A 19,230-nucleotide genomic window follows, 5' to 3' on the forward strand; every position below is an offset into this window, starting at 1 on the left:
TAAAACTGAACTCTTCATAGGCAACTCTTACTAGAATACAAAAGAAAAGAATAAGAAAAAATTAAAAAGGAGACTGCCAATATAAGAATTTAGATTATTTGATCTTAAATATACATAAGATTACTTCTAATGTCTGAAACTTTGAAATATACACCTTGGCAATATTGGTCAAAAAGAACTACAAATGATTTTAAAATCCATGTTTTTTCGATTTAAAAAAAAGCCTGAAATCATCTTTCCTCTGAATGTCTGCAAGGATATACTTGCCTCTAAAGTATCTCTAAAATACAATCCAAAAGGTGTTGAATTTATATTACACCTTTTATATTATATGTATTAGAAAACAGCCATTTTATTAGATTAAATCATTTGAAATTTTCATTAAATAATTTAAAATTGGTCAAATAGCAATAATTTGATACAGTTCAGTCTAATCCTTAAATTGTTTTGCCTTAGTTTCCTCTACTGGTAAAAATGGCAAGCACATAAAATATATCACTAAAGAGGAACAAACAACATGCTTCGGGAAAAAAAAGAGAAGAAATTTCAGTTGGGAGATCAAGGGTTCATTGAGGAGGTGGGAAATGACCTGGACTTTGAAAAACAGGCAGAATTTCCACATGTGATATTGTGGGAATTATGTGAACAAAGTCATAAATTTAGGAAAATACATTTTGGGTTTCAGGAATAGGTAGTGGTTTGATTTGTATTGAAAGGAAGACATATGTGAAGAAAATACTAGAGTGTAGTGTTAACATGATTCATTAAGGCCAGGTCATAAGGTCCTTAACTGTTAACTTAAAAACTTTGGACTGTTTTTAGTAGGCATGAAGAGCTAGTGACAGGTATCAAGTAGGAAAATACAGATAGGCATGCTTTAAAAGTTTAACCTGAGATATTTTGTTCCAGGTAGACTAGTATTGATTAATTTTCTTCTCACAATGATTAGACTAAGGTATTATCATTTTTCTTCAAACTGAGGTTTGAAGTGATTAAGTTACTTGCAAAGTTTTATACAGCTAGTATATAATGGAGCCAGATTTCATACATAAATTAAGAAGAGTCTGACAGTGGGGGGTATTGTGATATAATAGAAAGTGAAGTATTTTCAGTATAAGATCTGAGTTCCAGTTCTTGCTCTGTCCCTTTTAAACTATTGGTTTTAATAATACTAAATCTCTCTGAAACATTCTCATTCATAAAATTTGGGTAGTGATATATCCCACACAGGGTTGATGTAATAACTAAAATAAATATATGTCGAAAACTTTTTCATAAACTATAATGAACACAACATGAAAAATGTCACAGAGAAAGATGTATGAAGGGAATAAAGCCTACACTAGGATATGGACAGTAGGGATGGTATGTGGGACAATTATCAGGGATGGAAACAACAGTAATGGTAATGTTGAGAAGCAACAGTAATGCTGTAATGTCCTTTCACTAGCTCAGCACATCTAATAATATATTTGACTACACATTTTTTGAGATGCCTAATATTTTTAATAAATGTGAGCAAATTATGTGTCCCTAAGAATACTCTTGTAAAAGCTACAGTCATCTTCAGACTAGGAGCTCCATGATACATGTAGGATAAAACCTTAGGATTTAAAAATGTAAGTTTTTTGAAAGAAATGGAAATTAAGACAAAAAATGAGATTATTGAGGTTGAGCATAGTGGTATGCACATGTAATCCTAGCTACTCAGGAGCTAGGATTGGGAGGATTGTGGTTTGAGCCTAGCCCAGGCAAACAGTTAGTAAGATCCGCATGTTAACTAACAAGCTGGTCTGGTGTTTAATGTCTATAATCCCAGCTGCACGAGAGGCATGGATAGGAAGATCACAGTCTAAGGCAGCCAGGGCAAAAATACTAGCTCTTATCTGAAAAATAAAGTAAAAAGAGGCTATGGGCATGGTTCAAATGGTAGAGTGCCTATCTAGCAACTGTGAAGCCCTGAGTTCAACACCAGCACTGCTACAAAAAAAAAGGATGGAAAAAAGGAAAGGAAGGAAGGGAGGGAGGGAGGGAGGGAGGAGGGAAGGAAGGAAGGATTTATTAGATGTACAGTAAGAATAGGTTCACTGTGACCAAGTGGATCTTTTCGAGTTTCCCTGTCTTCCAAAGATTTCTTCCAACAACAAACACAGAGGAAGATGAGAAGGACAGGATAGGTAGTGAGGGTGGGCATTGACTAGACATTATTATCCTCTCAGAAAATGAGCAAAATTGAGTGACTAATATATAACCTTCAATTTTACTATTCATACTGCAGTTCTAGACTCCTATGTAGCTTTGTTTATTCTAGACTTTTTTGGTGGCACTGGAGTTTGAAATCAGGGTCTCCTGCTTGCTAGGCAGGTGCTGTATCCCTTGAGCCATTCTGCCAACCCAGAGATTCCTCTGTAGCTTTGATAAGCCTTGTTAAGCCTTTAGTATGGAAAGTTTTTTTAGATACATTTTTTTTGCTTTTTCTGTATTTTATGAGGATAATGTTGAGGTACAAAGAATACATGGACAAAGGTGGACAAGGAGGAAGTTTTCTAACCTAGTCTTCTTGGTGTTTACATGTCCCCTGTAGCTGCAACACATGACCAGCAAAATATGTTTAAAAATCTGTATAACAGATGTAAAAGATGCTCTTTTAAAACTAAGTATTGGCCCATTTTTAAAGTTTGTATTTAAAGTTGTAATTTGGAGGTAGCATGGTAAAGTGGAAAGGATGTAAGTTTTCAATTCAATTATCTGAGTGTATAAAACTTGATTCTGCTGAGCTGCATGGCCTTCAGCAATTAACTATGTTGAAACTCAGTTTCTTCATCTATAATAGGAAAAGAATCATACTTTAATGTACAATGTATCCTGTAAGAAGAGGATTAAATGAGATAAAACATATATAGCACCTAGCTTAGTGCTGGCCACATAGTATATGCTCAAATGAATGTTTGATTCTGTTTTTTTTTCTTTAAGTAAAAGTAACAGTAAAGTTTATTAGGAGAGGAATAGGGGGGAGAAAAGAGGAGATAAACATTTCTTGTTACCCATGCAGGAAATGGGAACAAAGACCCCTGAATGTTTGATTCTTGGCCTTCTTTCTCTACCAAACTTAGACCCCAGATGTTTCAAAGTATAGATATAAGAAATTGGTTTTACTGTAATATGATTTTTGTGGTACTAGGGCCTTGCACATGCTAAACCTTTGCCCTACCACTGAGCTATAGCCTCTGTCCATGTAATACTATTTTTAGATAAAACTAAATTACCTTTAAAATGTTTTCTCCAAAGAAAAACACACTGAAATATTTGTCAAAATCATGCATCCAAAAACCTGGCTTCACACTTTTTTTTATGAAACTAAGTTTGCATGTCTTCCATGGTTCTTTCTAGTAGCATTATTTTGGTTCCAAATTCAAAATTTCTCCAGTTATGTATTATTCCCTGGGGAAATAAAGAATAGCACAATGTGATCATTTTCCTGCCATTAGCAAGGAGCAGATTAAGTTCACGCAAGTTGATAGTAGGGAAAAGCTCATGAACTCGTTTTAGAAGTTGCTAGACAGGTGGCGTTTGTAAGAAAGACTGGAATAATTGTGCATATTGTGTGTACAACTCTCTTCCACTTGCCTGAGGCTCCCACTAAACCTTTTGGAATATGGTAAGATAGATGGAAAAGGGAACAGTCTTGCTCATTTGAATAGTGCTTTTGCTAATGGGAAAATACTCCAACTTAGTGCCTTTTCTCTACCATTCAAAAATTCAGTTCTTGATGTGCTCACTTTAGAGGTGCGAATATAGTAATCTTAAACTGGCAGAGGCCACCATGGGCAGGGCCCTAGGAAGTAGTGAAGAGGTCTGATAGAAATGAACCAATGTGGATTGCAATATACATATGCATGGAAGTAATGCTTGGACTCTATCTGTACAGCTATCTTTATCTCAAACTAGCAAAAATGTTATGTCTTTCTTATTATCCCTTATGTTTTCTCTTCAACAAAATCAGAGAACAAGAGGACAGAACAGGTTCTGCCCAGAAGCTGGCGGGGGCGGGGAGGTGGCAAACAATGTATACACATGTGAGTAAATGTAAAAATGATAAAATAAAAAACTCAGTTCTTATTAACATCAACACAGCACAAGATTTAGTATCGGATGCTTTTTCACAGTAGTTCACTAATGATGGGATTTGGTGGCTGGTTAGTTTAAACTTCAGCATCCTCGCGCAATAACAATTCCTTCTCCATACTTACTGCCATCTTTATCCTTATTATTAAAACTGAGTGCCTTTTGTGCAAACTTCTCTTCCCTGCACTTCTTTTCAAAATTTTAATTTGTCTTTTCAGAATCCAACTTTTCCCAACACCACCTTATCTGTTTCTTGCAACCTCCTGCTATGGTGCCCTTTTTGAACTTTTGCTTCATGGCAAACTCACTTTTTTTTTTCTTTAGAAAAGTGTTACCTGTCTCCTTCTTTTAGAAATTAGTGGGTTTTTCCTATCAAAATAATACATGCACATAACTTAAAAGGGCAAATAGTATTCAATAACATATAAGAAAAAGCAGTTCACTGTCCCACCCCTGTTCATCTCCCATACCTGATCCCCGGATCAGGTATTTATCTACCTCCCTGTAGATAAATACTGTGCATATACTTATGGTGCTACTTCTTGATTTATAAATGTCATACATTATCTGTTGATAATTCTGATACTTAGAGATTTACTATTTGTTAAATCCCCTAACCACCTGTTTTCATCCCTTCTATCATCCTAGTATATTTAAGTCACCATATATTTTTGCTAAATCGATATTCAGTGTTTATATTATTATTGCTGTGGCAACAGCATTTACTATTGAATGAGTTTCATTATTTTCATACATGCATGTAATATACTTACTTCACTAACATTTGTTCTTGTTTGTTTTCTTGATGATAGCCATTCTGACTGAGATGAGATAGAATGTTCAAGATCCTTAGCCTAAAAGGAAATGCAAATCATTTGCTTGGTTTTCTGTGTCTATTGCTAACTATATTCTCAATACAACTTTAAACAGAATCAAATGTTCTGGTGTTTATTGATTAAGCATCTTTCATCAGTCTTCTCTCCTTAAAGTGCTGCAATCCATATACAACATTTTTTGGTTTAAACAACTGTCATCAACCAGCTTTACAGTCCTCTCACCACTTCCACTGACCCCAGCCCTGGAATCACCCATAAGAACCTCACAATCCATATTAGTGATCTTTCTCACTAACAGATCTTTCTCTGTTTTCATGGTTCTACATCACTTTTAATTTCTTCATTTCTGTGTTTTTAGTGCACATAGACACTGGACATTCCTTCAACTTTTATCATCACTTGAACCTGTTTAACCTGAAATTATGAATGTGTCCCTTATCATTACCTCATCATCATTACTTCATCTCCTAATCTCTCATTTCTACTTAACCTTGCCCTGATCAGGGTCTCCAGCCCTCAATTTCAAACCATGCTGGTCTCCATTTGTTAGCCAATTCAACAATCTTCTTGGTAGAAGTCAATAAATTTTGGCTAGACAACTGTCTACTTTCTCTGTCCCCAGATTTTGACATAATTTTGTGGTAATGAAAGACCCCAAACTGGACCAATTTAATCTAAGACAAATTATCTCTGTCTTTCTATACTCTCTCCATTGCTAGATAGTCCTTTTAATTAATTCTAATTGACTTGCTGCCACAGTATTTAGTGTCTAGCCTTTTTCTTTCCCACCCTGCAAAGTTCCAGTGTTGCTCTTTTCCTCTCTGAAGGTACCGCCTTGTCTTCTACTGAAAATAGGCAGTGGATCTCAAACTTTAGTGTACACCAGAATCATTCAGAGTGTTTTTTAAATGGACATTGCTGGTGCCTGATAATTTGCATTTCCATGTTTCACGGTTATTTTAATGCTGCTGTTTCAAGGACCACAATTTGTGTTCGCTGTGTGAACTCCTCCAATGCTCTGTTTCACATAAAAATTTTGCTGTTTTTTATTTTAACCATAGAATTTACCTCCAAGATGATTCCCTTGACAACTATATATTTTTTATTGACATGATCTCATCATTTTTGTTTCCCTTGCCTAAAAAATTTCCAAAGAAAGCATGTTCACCAGTGCCATTTCCTTACTGCCCACATATTCCTTAACATTTTGACAATTAGATTCTAGTTTCACTATGTTCTTGAAACTTTTTATTGGCCTCAAAATTGCCAAATTCAGCTTCCTTTACCAAGTCTCATCTTGCTCCAGTTCTATGCATTTGACACTGTTCATCCATTCTATTCTTTATATTCTTTTATCTCAATATACTGTACTTCTGCTTTGAAATCTTCTTTGCAGGTTTTTCTCCCTCCATTCACCAGAAAACCATCCTGGCTCCCTTCTACTTTCTCTATTCTATCATGACAATATGTTCTAAAATTTTGACTTCCACTATTACTTCTATATGAACAACACTGAAAACTTTCTCATAATTTTAGTTGCCTACATGATATATCTACTTCTATGTCCCACAGTCATTTCAAGCTGGTCATACCAGATTTTTACTCTGTGTCCCCTATTAATGATCTCTCCTGTGCTTTAGTCATCTTTAAAATTTAACATCATTTTCAACTTTTCCCTCTACTTTGCCACTACACACTAAGTTGTCATAACTTAGTGATTTTATAAAGTTTCTCTCATACATCTGAAAATTAGGTTTCCTTCTTGGAACTCTCAGTATTTGATGTGTACATGTATTTATATTTCTTATCAATTAGTTTATTCCTCAAATTAAAGTTATTTATGTTTACATCTTAGTTTATCTAAAAGCCATAAAAGACCTTGAGGAAGGAGAAAATATCTTGAGTGATTTTTGTTGTTGTTGTTTTTGTTGTTTCCAGTGGTGCTTGGAATAGTACTTTAAGACAGTGCTTAGTACGTCCTCAATAAAATATTTGCTAAATGAATAGATGACTCATTCCACTAAGCCCTGTAAAACTTGTGTTTGGTTTCTGGGTATAGACTTTTGCCATAGGTTTAAGAAAAACAAGATAGAATAGACTGGGCATGGTGGTGTATGCCTGTAATACTAGTACTTAGGAAACGGAGATAGGAGGATTTGCAAGTTCAAGGCCAGCCTGGGCTTACAAAGCATGTTCCAGGTCAGTTTGGGTTACATAGTAAAAACCTATATCAAGAGAAAACTTTTTAAAAGGAAAAGAAAAAAATACAGATTACAAGATAAATAACATAGAAGTGGTGGTGTTTGTGTGTAGTAAGTTCTTCCACAAGTCTTGATTTTGTCACATAAGTGTTTCCATCCTTTGAATAAATTTTATGCTAAAGAATGGCAGAAGAAAAAATGATAGACACGTGGAGAGGAGGAAAAGGTAACAACAAAATTATTACTAAAATGTTAATATTTAAAAATAGATATTAGCTTAAAATTAATTTCTTCAATGTAGACACTTACATAAGTACATTTATCTATTTATATACCTCCTGTTTCATTCCAAAAAAGATTTGGAAGGACTTACGATGAGAAAAAAATAAAACACAGCAGAAGAGAAGAAGAACTGTGTTGTTGACAGTGTGAATATAATGAAATGATAATACTAGAAGGAAAAGTACACAGAAATGCAGGCTATAAAGTTTTGACAATAAAATTGAGTGAAAAGATTAATTCTGAGCTTCCTGAAAACCATAGGAAAAAAACAACAGGAAAACATGATGTATTGCAAAATTAGCATGATCCATGAGGAAAAGCTTTATAAATTATTGATACTCAATTTGTATTATAGTAAAATATCAAAAATTTAATATTCCTGTCAGGAAGGTAATTTAAATTTCTATAGATCTTATTATTCACTTACCTTTACTCACCATAAAATGATAGTCCAAACCACCCACATGTTTTTTTCATTTGTTGTGAGAAGAATCACTATATTTTATAACATAAGGTCAAAACACACACACACACACACACACACACACTTCCATACTCCAAAAGGGAGTCAGAACAGCCTTGATTAGATTTTACTATAACACATTTCAGTGTGTTTTATTAAAGCACCTCTTCCAACCAGTGCTTTTCTATCTATTCTCCATAATATGCAGCCCCAAATTCACCTTCGATTAAAACTTCCTCACCACTTACCCCACAGGATTAGCCTGTTGAAAGCAATGTCCCTAATATATCTTTTGATTAACAAGATAAGTTGATACAGAATCAGCATTATTACTATTCTTGTTATTATGAAAATATCCAATCTGTTTATCCAACAAGTGTTTATTAAACACTATATTCAGGCATATGCTAGGTGATGGGATTTTTAAAAAGATATAAAGACCATATCTTCACTCTTATACAACTAAGAGAATTTCATAAAAGTTAGCAATTTATTTTAATATGTATCAGATACTATATAATACATCATTTCTTTATTAAAATATCTATGGAGAGCAAAATAACAGTGAATGTTTTCAGAACCTAAAATTCTTATGCTTTTTCCCTTGCTAGGGTTGCTTGATACTAACAGTATAAAATAGGAAGAGACCAACTATTTCTTACCCAATTATTAACATGATGCTGTACTTAAAATGTGCTGTATTTTTTAAGGGATTAATGCCAATTACTACTCCTAGAATTTCATAGATCACAAATATGAAACAAAATCCTAAATTGGAATTAGGGGAAAAATTTCAAGGCAGTAGTCAGGTGAGATCCATGGTTTCCTTTTAGAAAGTACTGATTTCTGAAAAAATGAATTTTAATCCTATTATTTCTTTAGCAATGTAAAATTCATTACCTGAACTTTAGATGTATTTTGCATAGTTTTCCAATAAGAAAATAAAACTTACTATGTCAAGTCCTAAACCTACTAATCTCCAAAGTACACATAGGGCAGTATAATTCTAAAGTAGCTAAGAAAACAAATAGGAGTCATTTAGAGAGTCAATATAGTGTGGGGGCAATGTAATGTAGTACAGTAAGACAGGATTGCCTCATTTAATTTTTATGTGAAGTACATGGAAGTGCCTGGTAGCATGTAGTAAGTACTAAATAAATATTAGTTATTTTTTTCACAGGATGAAATAATTTCTTTTTAGAAGCTTCTAAAACCTCCTTCTAACTTTGAACATAAACACAGTGTTGATCTGAATCATACCATGTCCTTGCTAGCCTTTGTGTTCCTTTACTTAAATCCACCACACAGAAATCACATAAACAAACATTTAATTAATGGCAGTAATGATTTATGAGGGTAATGAATAATGCACCTGAAAGGTCTATCAGTGTGCAGCACAATGACAAGAGTATACTTATGCAAAAAGTTAACATTTTAAGACAATTTGCATCTAAGAAATTACTCTATTAAATGGATCAAACCAGAAGGAAAAGAAACATGGTTTTCACATTATGAGAGAATTCTCAGTTAATAGAGAAAAATATGCAAAACACTAAACATATTATATTGGTTGTTTGGAAATTCTAGCAGGGAACTAGCACTTGAACATCCTTGGCAAAAGAAATATCATATTTTGCTTGGGAAAGTTGTCATCATGGAAGAGACACATGCTGAGAGATGAAGAAGGAAGGAAATTATCTATAGCAAAGAAAATAATCAAGATCAATGGACAGACATTGTCATTACACCTAGATTTCCATCACTGCCACAGTTTAGAAGTGGTTTATCCCCAAAAGTTCATAAGTTGGAAGCTTATTCCCCAGTGTGATTATGTTGAGAGATTTTGGGACCTTTAATATGTGGAACCCATGAGAGTTGGTTAGATCTTCTGGGTCATTGCCCTTTGAATGGATAAAGGTAGTTCTTGTATGACCCTGAGTTAGTTCTTATAAAAAAATTATTATAAAAGGAGAAAACCTATACCTTTCCCCTGCTCTGCCTATCTGTCTTGCTATGTGATTTCTGTCTCTATCACACATTCCCAGTACTTTTATGCCATCTGCCATGAGGCCTTCATTTGAGCTGAACTGATACCAGTGCCATGCCCTTGAACCTCCAGAACTGTGAACCAAATAAATACCTGTTCTTTACAAAATACCCAATTCAGGTATTAATTTGTGTAACAGAAGATAGCCCAATATAGATTCTTACCTAACTAATGTTGATTTTAAAACTCATATTAGAAACTGTGTTTTAGACCACTCCCAGTTTGATGAACATATAGATGGTTCATAAGGGGAGAATGCATGAGTGAAACATAAAATCAACATTTAAGTATTTGTACTTATTCTGAATAGTGACTTTCATAATTGTGACCTTAATTTCCTGAGAGAAGCCTATCACTAATCAACAAATGGCCAAGATCCCTAATTCTAGGTAGAACTGAAAATGTCAGCCTCCTAAACTATAAAGGAGTGAAATTTAGTTGCTGCAATTTAGTTGTTCCTCCTCTTGGTGTAGAAAGCAGGTACAGGGATCTCTATGATACTCTTGAGAAAGTGCTGCCTATACCATTTTTCACTTTCTTGCCCATTCTTTGTTTACTTCTTTAAGAGACAGACCTGCTAGAAAATCCCCTCCAGAATCAGCTGGCATTTGGAGTCAGTTCTAATCAGTAGATGATTTCTTATTATTCAGCAAGTACTTACTTAGAGTAAGCTATAGAGAGCTCAATCCATACTGTGCTAGAGACAATGGGATGGGATAACCAAAAGTATGACTCATCTTTTACTCATTTCTTTTATGGTAGGAAGAAGGTACTGAGAGAATAAGACATATCTATAAAATAGTATGAAAACAATTCAAGACAATTGAAAAAAAGCTAAATTAAATTAGCTCTATTCATTAGTATAGTTTCTGTTTTCAGGGATGTAATAAATCTTTGTTTTTATTTATTCATATGTGAATACATTGTTTGGAACATTTCTCCTCCCCGCTCCCTGTCCCCTTCCTTCCCCCCCACCTCCCTCGCTTCCAGGAAGAACCTGTTCTGCCCTTTTCTCCAACTTTGTTGAAGAGAAGACATAAGCAATAATGAGAAAGACAAAGCATTTTTGCTACTTGAGATAAGGATAGCTATACAGAGAGATTCCTAGCATTGCTTCCATGCACATGTGTATTACAACCTAAACCAGACCTCTTCACTACTTCCTGGTCACCTTCCCATAGTGACCTCTGTCATTTTAAGGTTACTATATTAACTCCTCTACAGTGGACACATCAATCACTTTCAAGTTTTGGGTTTCCTACCTTTCCCTATTTCTCATGTATGTGTTCTCTCCTTAGCGTGTGTCCCATGTCCAATAATACTGCATTTGTTTTAGGTCTAAAGTTTGCATATGAGGGAGAACATACGATTTTTGACCTTCTGAGCCTGGCTTACTTCACTCAAGATGATGTTTTCCAGTTCCATCCACTTACTTGCGAATGACAAGAAATAAATCTTGAGATAGGATTAGAAGGATAGATAAGATTTGAACATACAACAAGAGGGAAAGATGGCAGTCTAAGTAATGAACGATGTGAGCAAAGACCCAAGAACAAGAAATAGCATTGTGTGTGCACAGAATAGTGAATTCTGAAGTGGCTAGAGCAGAGAGCATGTTAGGATGTAGAAACTGTTACTATATTTATTTATACAACTGTTTAAAGGCTTTATTGCGCTGAGGCAGTGGCTCAAGTAGTAGAGTGCCTGCCTGGCAAGTACAAGTCTCTGAGTTCAAACCCCAGTATCACCAAGAAAAATTTAAAAATAAAAACATAAATAGATATTTCTATGTCAATTTTCATATAGAGTCTATATCTATGTATTTATATGTAGTACTGATATGTTCTATGACATTTAGGCATACTGTATGATGATAATGACTTTACAGGTTTACCCAACTACTTAATGGTCTTTACACTGTTTAGGAGACAACTATTACCTCACTAGGGAAAACATTCCAAAGGGTGTATGGACAAGATAATATTGTGTCAGCCAGACTTTAAAATGCATATTTTAATAAAAATATGATACTACACTATACTTGATAGCTTCACTGACCTATATTTTATAAACATGATTTTCATGTTACAGAGCTCAGCTTCACAGACTTTGTGATCTTTCCATTTACCTCAGCAAGCATGGATTTTTAGGATCTGCATTAAGAAGACAGATTGAAAAGGAAGTAGTAGTGGTCAAATTTGAACTGTTGTTATCTGTACACCTAGGAATAAATGTGTTTTTAGGGCACTTGGTCCCCATGCAGTATTATAGGTAGTATAGAGTATGGGCTAAGTTATTATTCTTTGGGCAGTGTGCCTTAGGGATGGGAAGCAATGTGGCCAACAATGTTGAAAGATTGCCACAAAAGGATATGAAGTCAATAAAATGTTTCTTATTTAGGACACTATTCATAATAATTTATGTCTAGAATTTCAAATGTCTCTTAGGTCTATGAATTCTCTGCACTTGGCCCTTAACCCATCTTATCCATGGACATTATTTGTCCACATAATAAATGGAGGGATTCCAAGAAGAAATATGTAAAATACAGTGAATTGAGGAGGTTTATTAGCTTAAACTGACTTTCATTGAGAATATGCAAGTCCGAATGAAAGTAATTCTCCTATAGTCAGTATAATTCAAGAAATTCACATTTTCTTCTCCCACAGGAGGCAGATGAGAAAGCCATGTGTTATAATGGGGAATTCAGAGATTTTTATTATTTTACTATTCTATTTAAGTCCCTATGTTATGTTATTCAAGTTTTGAATTTGCTAAATCACTTAGACTTGAGTGACATGAAATAGAAAATGCTATTTCAATACTGATTTTTCCCTTAAATTCCTCCCCTATTGAAAATCATATGCCTGAGGTGCAAAGAAAATTTAGTGGTTTGATCCATGTAATGACAAATAGATAATTTTACTTTTTTTCATGTCACATCAATATATCTATGAACTTAGAAGTACATCGTATTGTTTATAATTGTGATTGATGTTTTGTTTCAGATGATACTTCAGGATGATGGCCCTGAAAAATTGGACCCCAAATATTTTGGAGAGTTGCTTGCTGACCTAAGCCGTAAGAATACAGATCTCTATCACTGCTTATTAGAACATTTGCAGAGAATTGGAGGAAGGTATTGTAAACATGATTTTTTGCCTTGATGTGGTTACCACCATAATCTTACTAACATGTGAAATCTAAAAAGTTCATCTTATAGAAGTTTAGAGTAGAATAGTGGTTACCACAAGCTTGTGATAGTACAGAGTTGTAATAGAGGGAAGTTATGATCACTGGATAATAAATTATAGTTAGATAGAGCAAAAAGTGCTGTTGTTCTGTTGCACAGCGTAGTAGCTATGGATAGATAATGATAATGAACTGCACATTTCAAAAGGCTAGAAGAAAGGATTTTGAGTATTTTTACCATAAATAAATAATAGATGTTTGTAAGATAGACATATTTAACCTGATTTTAATATAACATAACGTATGCATGTATTGAAACACCACATGATACCCCCATAAATATGTACAAGCTTTATGTGTCAACTACAAAAATCCATGGTATACTATGACTTGTTTTAAAATATTACATTTATGATTTATGATAGAAGACATAGTCCCATACCAACTCACCATTGTTTTTATTCTATTTATGTGTGCTCGATTTATAGAGACTAGCATTTAATATATCTGAATACTTTTTTCTTAGGTAAATCGCTTAACCTTCAAAAATAGACATGTAATGTCAAACAGATTGCTTAAGACAGTACAGACAAGTTGAGGAAGTTATAAATTGTTTGAATCATGAAATTTAAGAACAATACAAGCCTTAAGCTGATTTTTACATCACGTAAAAATGCTTTGGAAGCCAGGTACCAGTGGCTTACATCTATATTCTTAGCTACTCAGGAGGCTGAGATCATGAGGATCATGGTTTGAGACTAGTTTAGACAAATAGTTTACAAGACCCCATCTCCAAAAAATAACCAAATCGTAATTGACTAGAGCTGTGGCCCAAGTGGTAGAACTTCTGCTTTGCAAACACAAAGCTCTGAGTTCAAACCCAAGTTCCCCCAAAAAAACCAGCTTTGGAGCACTTAATGTTTGTATAAAGTATAGGGACAGGATAATATTCATGTTTTATATCACCCAAGAACATTTCAGATTATATGGCCTTTATAAAGTAGCTACTCAATAAAATTTATACAATATAAGTTAAATATATTCCACATGCATTGCCTCATACTGATTAGAAGTAGAGAGCCAGGGGTAGTAGTTGTACATGTCTGTAGTCTCAACACTTAGGAGGATAATGCAGGAAGATCGTGAGTTTGAAGCCAGCATAGGCTACATAAGGAGATTTACCTTAAAAAAATCAGACAAAGAAATAACTGAGAAAAGAAAGTTGAATTATTTCACAATTAGTAAACACTCCAGAATACATAAGATCTCATAAAATTTTTGTGTTTAAGAGTTTCATTTGTCAGTTGTTAGTATCTTTCTGTAGTTCCTTTCTTATTTTTCCTTATTGTATTCCCACCTTTCTAGAAGTTGAAATACCATGTAGTGTCACTCTGTTTCTCTTTTGGACCCATGTAATTCCAGCCACCATCCCCCAGTGCTGAATGGAGATTTAATCCACACTGACCTTTCCATCTCCTTGATCTGCTCTCTGTTTCCACTTTCTGCCTGTTTCCCTCACCTTTTGTCTCCACTTTTTCTTCTCTTTCCAAAATGCAATTCAGCAATGAGTGGGCTGCATGGTCAGAATTAAACAAGGTTGTCTTGTGCAACCATTCTGACTACTTGCTATGATTCCAATATTGTACACTGTCTATTGCTGGCCGTCTTGATTGGTTTTGTTTTCTTTATAGATAGAAAGAAGTAAGTGACTAGGGACATATATACTAAATTGACATTGGAACTGATAGAAAGGATTAGTATTTTTTTAAACACAAAGTCATTTATTAATAAGTATCATAATGCTAGTTAACATTAATGTAAGGCTACTGAAACTGCATTATGACTCATATTTTAACTTGCTTTAGCTTCAAATATATATATGCATTTACTTTGATAAAGCATTTAAAAACTAGAAGATATTTCATTTTTACTAGGCCTTTACCACATTCCTATTTTGGGCCACACGGGAAATATAGCATACATACATGCAGACAATTGCATATATATTAGACATGCCTTAGGAAATGGAAACTTCATTTCTCTTTCTCCACACTAACTTGTATGTTTTTATAAATGTGTGCAGGTGGTTTTGCTCAGTGAGTGGCTCATTTCTCTGTATTAGCAGTATATTATTCATAATTACTTAAGAGGTAAATGTAGGTGTTATTATCCTAAGATCATCTTAATTTAACATATTCTGTCTTGCCTACAGAACATGTGTAACTGTTTTTTGTGTGTTTGAGAAGTGTGCTTACCATATGTATTCAGATTCAATTCTTCTACTAAGAGCAGAGGGAGGAAGTAAAGAAAGTCCTTTCTGTTACTCCTAACAATATTAAAACTGTATTTGTTCTAGTTTTCCATCATTTCCAAAGGAGTAAGTACAAGTCTGGTATAACTACTAACAATTTTGCAGCATTTGCCTACTTAACATGGCTCTGCAAAAGGCGAAATAATCATTTTGTTTCTGGAAATTTTGTTATACTACCAGAATTTTGGTCATTTTGCTTAAGGCTTTATAAAGACTCAGATACCTTTCAAGCCTCATCACTGCCATGCATAATATAGATTAAATGAGTTGGTTCTATCTTCCAAGTTTTTTTTTGATAAAAACAATGTAGAAAGAACATGAAATTAACATCAAAAGGGATCAAAACAAGGAGAAAAATGAGGTGGAAACAGAGAGAGAAAAACTATTATTATTACGTTATTCACCCAGGTAGCATTTATTGCCAAGCATCAAGGACTTCTATATCTTGCCTCAAATGGACCATTGCTAATGAATGATATACTAACCAATTCTGAATATTTTATGGTTTTGTTACTCAGATGTTTTTTTATTTTCAACAGGTCAACTAAGTCTGGGAAAGTTATTTTAGTCAAACTAACTGAAAGTACCATTTTACATTGTTTTAATTTTTCATTTATGATTGTAAATTGAACCAGTACTATTTTGATAAAACAAAATATAAAATAAGTTGCGCAGTGGCATTTATGTATGATCAATTGCTAAGGTTATCTATCCTTTTTGTTACTTTTTCAGCAGACAGGACATTGAATCTACAGATAAAGTAAGTATAAAAATAATTTAAAACCAAATATAGTAGCTAACAAGGTATATTCTGATACTTGCACTAATAATATTCTTTTAAATTAGTTCTTTTATAGACTGGAAACACAGGTTAGTGAAAGAAATAATTATCATTTTGTCTTTAAGATGATATAACCATTTATATCTTTGTAATGGTTATAAAATAATAATCACAAAAATGTTTTATCAGCTGTCATTTTCAGATTTAAATTGTCTTTTTTATCAGAGCATTTAAAATTTAATTGGCCACACACTCTGATTTACAAAACTGAAATCTATACAAATAACTAATTAAATAGAAAATTTGGTTCTAATATGCTTCAAAACCTTATATGTGCTTATATATTTTACTTGAAGTAAATTTTTGCAAGTATTAGTTCTATTACATATCAATTTTGTTAATAATTTCTTTTAGTGGAATAAGTAATCAAATAGAGAAAGAACTGATTTTAATGAATAAAAAGTACAATCATCTCTTTTGTATTCATTGTTATCTTTATTTCCAATGTACTGCTATAGTACATTTATTACTATAATCCAGTAAGTCCTAAATTGCTTTAAAAAGCATTTACTTCAATTTAACTTCTCTCTTAAAATTTGTTGAAGCTTTTCAGTGTTGCTGTGACAACACCATAATCTTTCAAAAGTTACTATAGCTTTATGTAAATTTTCAATAAATACTGCAACACCTTTACTTCTAGTTTCCAAAGTTTCATTATTTAAAAATTTAGCTTTCTCTTGCTTCATCCTCTCTGGTGCTGTGATTACAGACTTGTGCCATCATTCCCGGCTAAAGACCATTGTTTCCCTCACTCCTAAGGATCTAACCAAGGGCCTTGCACATCACTGAGCTATATCCCTAGCCCTAAATTGCATTTTGTCATTTTTTAAGGCAAGGTCTCACTCTTTGTAGCCCAGGCTGGCCATGAATTCATGATTCTCCTGTGTCAGCCTCCCAAGTGCTGGAATTATAGGCACACTTCACCACATCCAGCTCTGCATTGCTTTTTAAAAACATACATGGAATGTTTGATTTGTTTTCCAAATCTTTTCCCTAAAATGTGAGGAATTCAGTGTTCTTTCCATGTCTGTGTAATATAGTTGATTTTTAAAGTAAGGGCTGATAAGGCTAGAAATGAAGTTTGTAGAAACTATTCTTCAGTAAGTGAGTTAATCTTTTATTATGTGTAAAACAATGTGCTTCACTATATAGAAATCTGTGGAATGCTGATACTAAGACTAAAATACCTATTTTCTTACAGTCAGAAGACATCGAATCATTGATTCCTACAGGATTATCAGAGTTTACAAAACAGCAAATTCGCTATATTCTGCAGGTGAGATGGGGTCAGGAGTGGGTGTGTGAAATCAACACTAACAAACTACTGTCTAGAATGCCTCTCTTAATTAAGAACAGGAAATGCCAAATAAATTTCCTATTTCACAAGGATTGATTATTTTAATTAGGCAAGGGTTGCCTATAGTTTAATAAACCATCAAAAACTAGGATTGACTGACTAGCATTTAGCAAATCATTCTAGAAATAGTGTTTACTGCTGTGGAATGTCCTTACTCCCTCCTCACTGCTTTAGCACAACTTGTCCCTAATTAATAGTCTTTGCCCTTCTGTTCTCCATTTCATCCTTTACCTCACCTCTCACTACTACATCCACTGACAGGGAGAGAAGGAAAGGCCAGAGTCTTGCTTTTCCTGTTATGGAAGGGTAGAGACCACTGGAGCAATAAATTTGGCTATGGTGCAGAAAGAGAGCACAGATTGAGACAGATGCTAAGAAAATATGACTAAAAAGAAAAGTACATGTATTTGCAAGGAAGGATTCTGAAGATAATCTAGTTTTATCTGGTGAGGCCAGTGTCTAAGTTTGATAGTTGATTTTAGACCTTTGTTGATCACCCAAATATTGGCCATGGTGATATATTAGTGAAAGTGAAATGAAATATTAATTTTAGTGGCTCACAATCTGTATTATAAGGAGGTAATAGTGGGAAGAATACATACCCTGCAAAGAACCCATATCTGGGAAATATCCTTGTCATTGTTTCTGACAGTGAGATTCCATCTAAATGCATCTGAGGTCTATTTTTGTGGACAACACCTTCTGAGGCTTTTTAAATCTAAGTTCATGAGAGACATTGATTTGCAGTTTTCTTTTTATACTCTCTTTGGTTTTAGTATCATGATGATAGTAGTTTTATAAATGAAATTAATTAAAAATTGTTTCTGACTTTCCTGTTTTCTAAAAAAGTCTGCTGATTTGCTTTTAGTTCTTCCTTAACAGTTGTTAGAAATTGCCAGTTAAAATATGTGGCTCTGGGAATTTGGCTTGGAGAATTTTTTAAGGATTATAAATTCAATATATTAACTTTTATAGGGCTATTCAAATAATCTGTGTTATATTGGGTGATCTGTGGTAGCTTGTATCTTTCAAGAAAGTAGTCCATTTTAGCTAAGTTGTAAACCATGTGTGTCTAGGTGTTTATAATATCACCATATTATCGTTTTTATGGCTACAGTGTTGTATTGTTACCCCCTATTTAGTTCCTGATAAAAACAATTAATATTTTCTTTCATTCTTCTCTGTTAATCTTGCTGGAGGTTTATCAACTCTATGATTTTTTTCAAAGAAACAAATTTTATTATCTAATGACACTTCTTAATGTTTTCCCATTTTCACCTTTATTGATTTGTTTGAAAATTGCTAAATAATAAATTTTTAATATTTTCACCATAAAATGATGTTTCTACTGTCATATTTATTATTCCCTTCTTTGCTTGCTTTTAGTTTATTTTGTTCTTCTTTATCTAGTTGCTTGACCTATGAACTTAGATTACTGACTTGAGATCATTCTTATTTTCTAATGTAAGCATTTAGTGTTTAAATTTTCCTCTTACACAACTTTCACTGTGTCCCACAAATTTTATGGTGTTGAATTGTCATTTTCTTTCACTTCTATGTATTTCTTATTTCCCT

At 33.7% G+C, this 19,230-nt stretch overlaps 1 protein-coding gene across 5 annotated transcripts in view; it reads left to right on the plus strand.

Annotated features, from left to right (window-relative positions):
- The window catches only part of Pof1b (POF1B actin binding protein), an 80,922-nt gene that overhangs the window by 36,659 nt on the left and 25,033 nt on the right, over nt 1–19,230 (plus strand). For 4 of the 5 annotated variants that reach the window (XM_074063332.1, XM_074063334.1, XM_074063335.1 and 1 more), the window contains 3 exons: nt 12,963–13,093; nt 16,190–16,217; nt 17,500–17,574. In XM_074063332.1, coding sequence (XP_073919433.1) covers nt 12,963–13,093; nt 16,190–16,217; nt 17,500–17,574 — 234 coding nt within the window. The remainder of the gene's footprint in view (nt 1–12,962; nt 13,094–16,189; nt 16,218–17,499; nt 17,575–19,230) is intronic. The other variant, XM_074063333.1, reaches the window with a different exon arrangement.

This window comes from Castor canadensis, chromosome X, assembly GCF_047511655.1.
Source record: "Castor canadensis chromosome X, mCasCan1.hap1v2, whole genome shotgun sequence".
Lineage (NCBI taxonomy): Eukaryota > Metazoa > Chordata > Mammalia > Rodentia > Castoridae > Castor > Castor canadensis.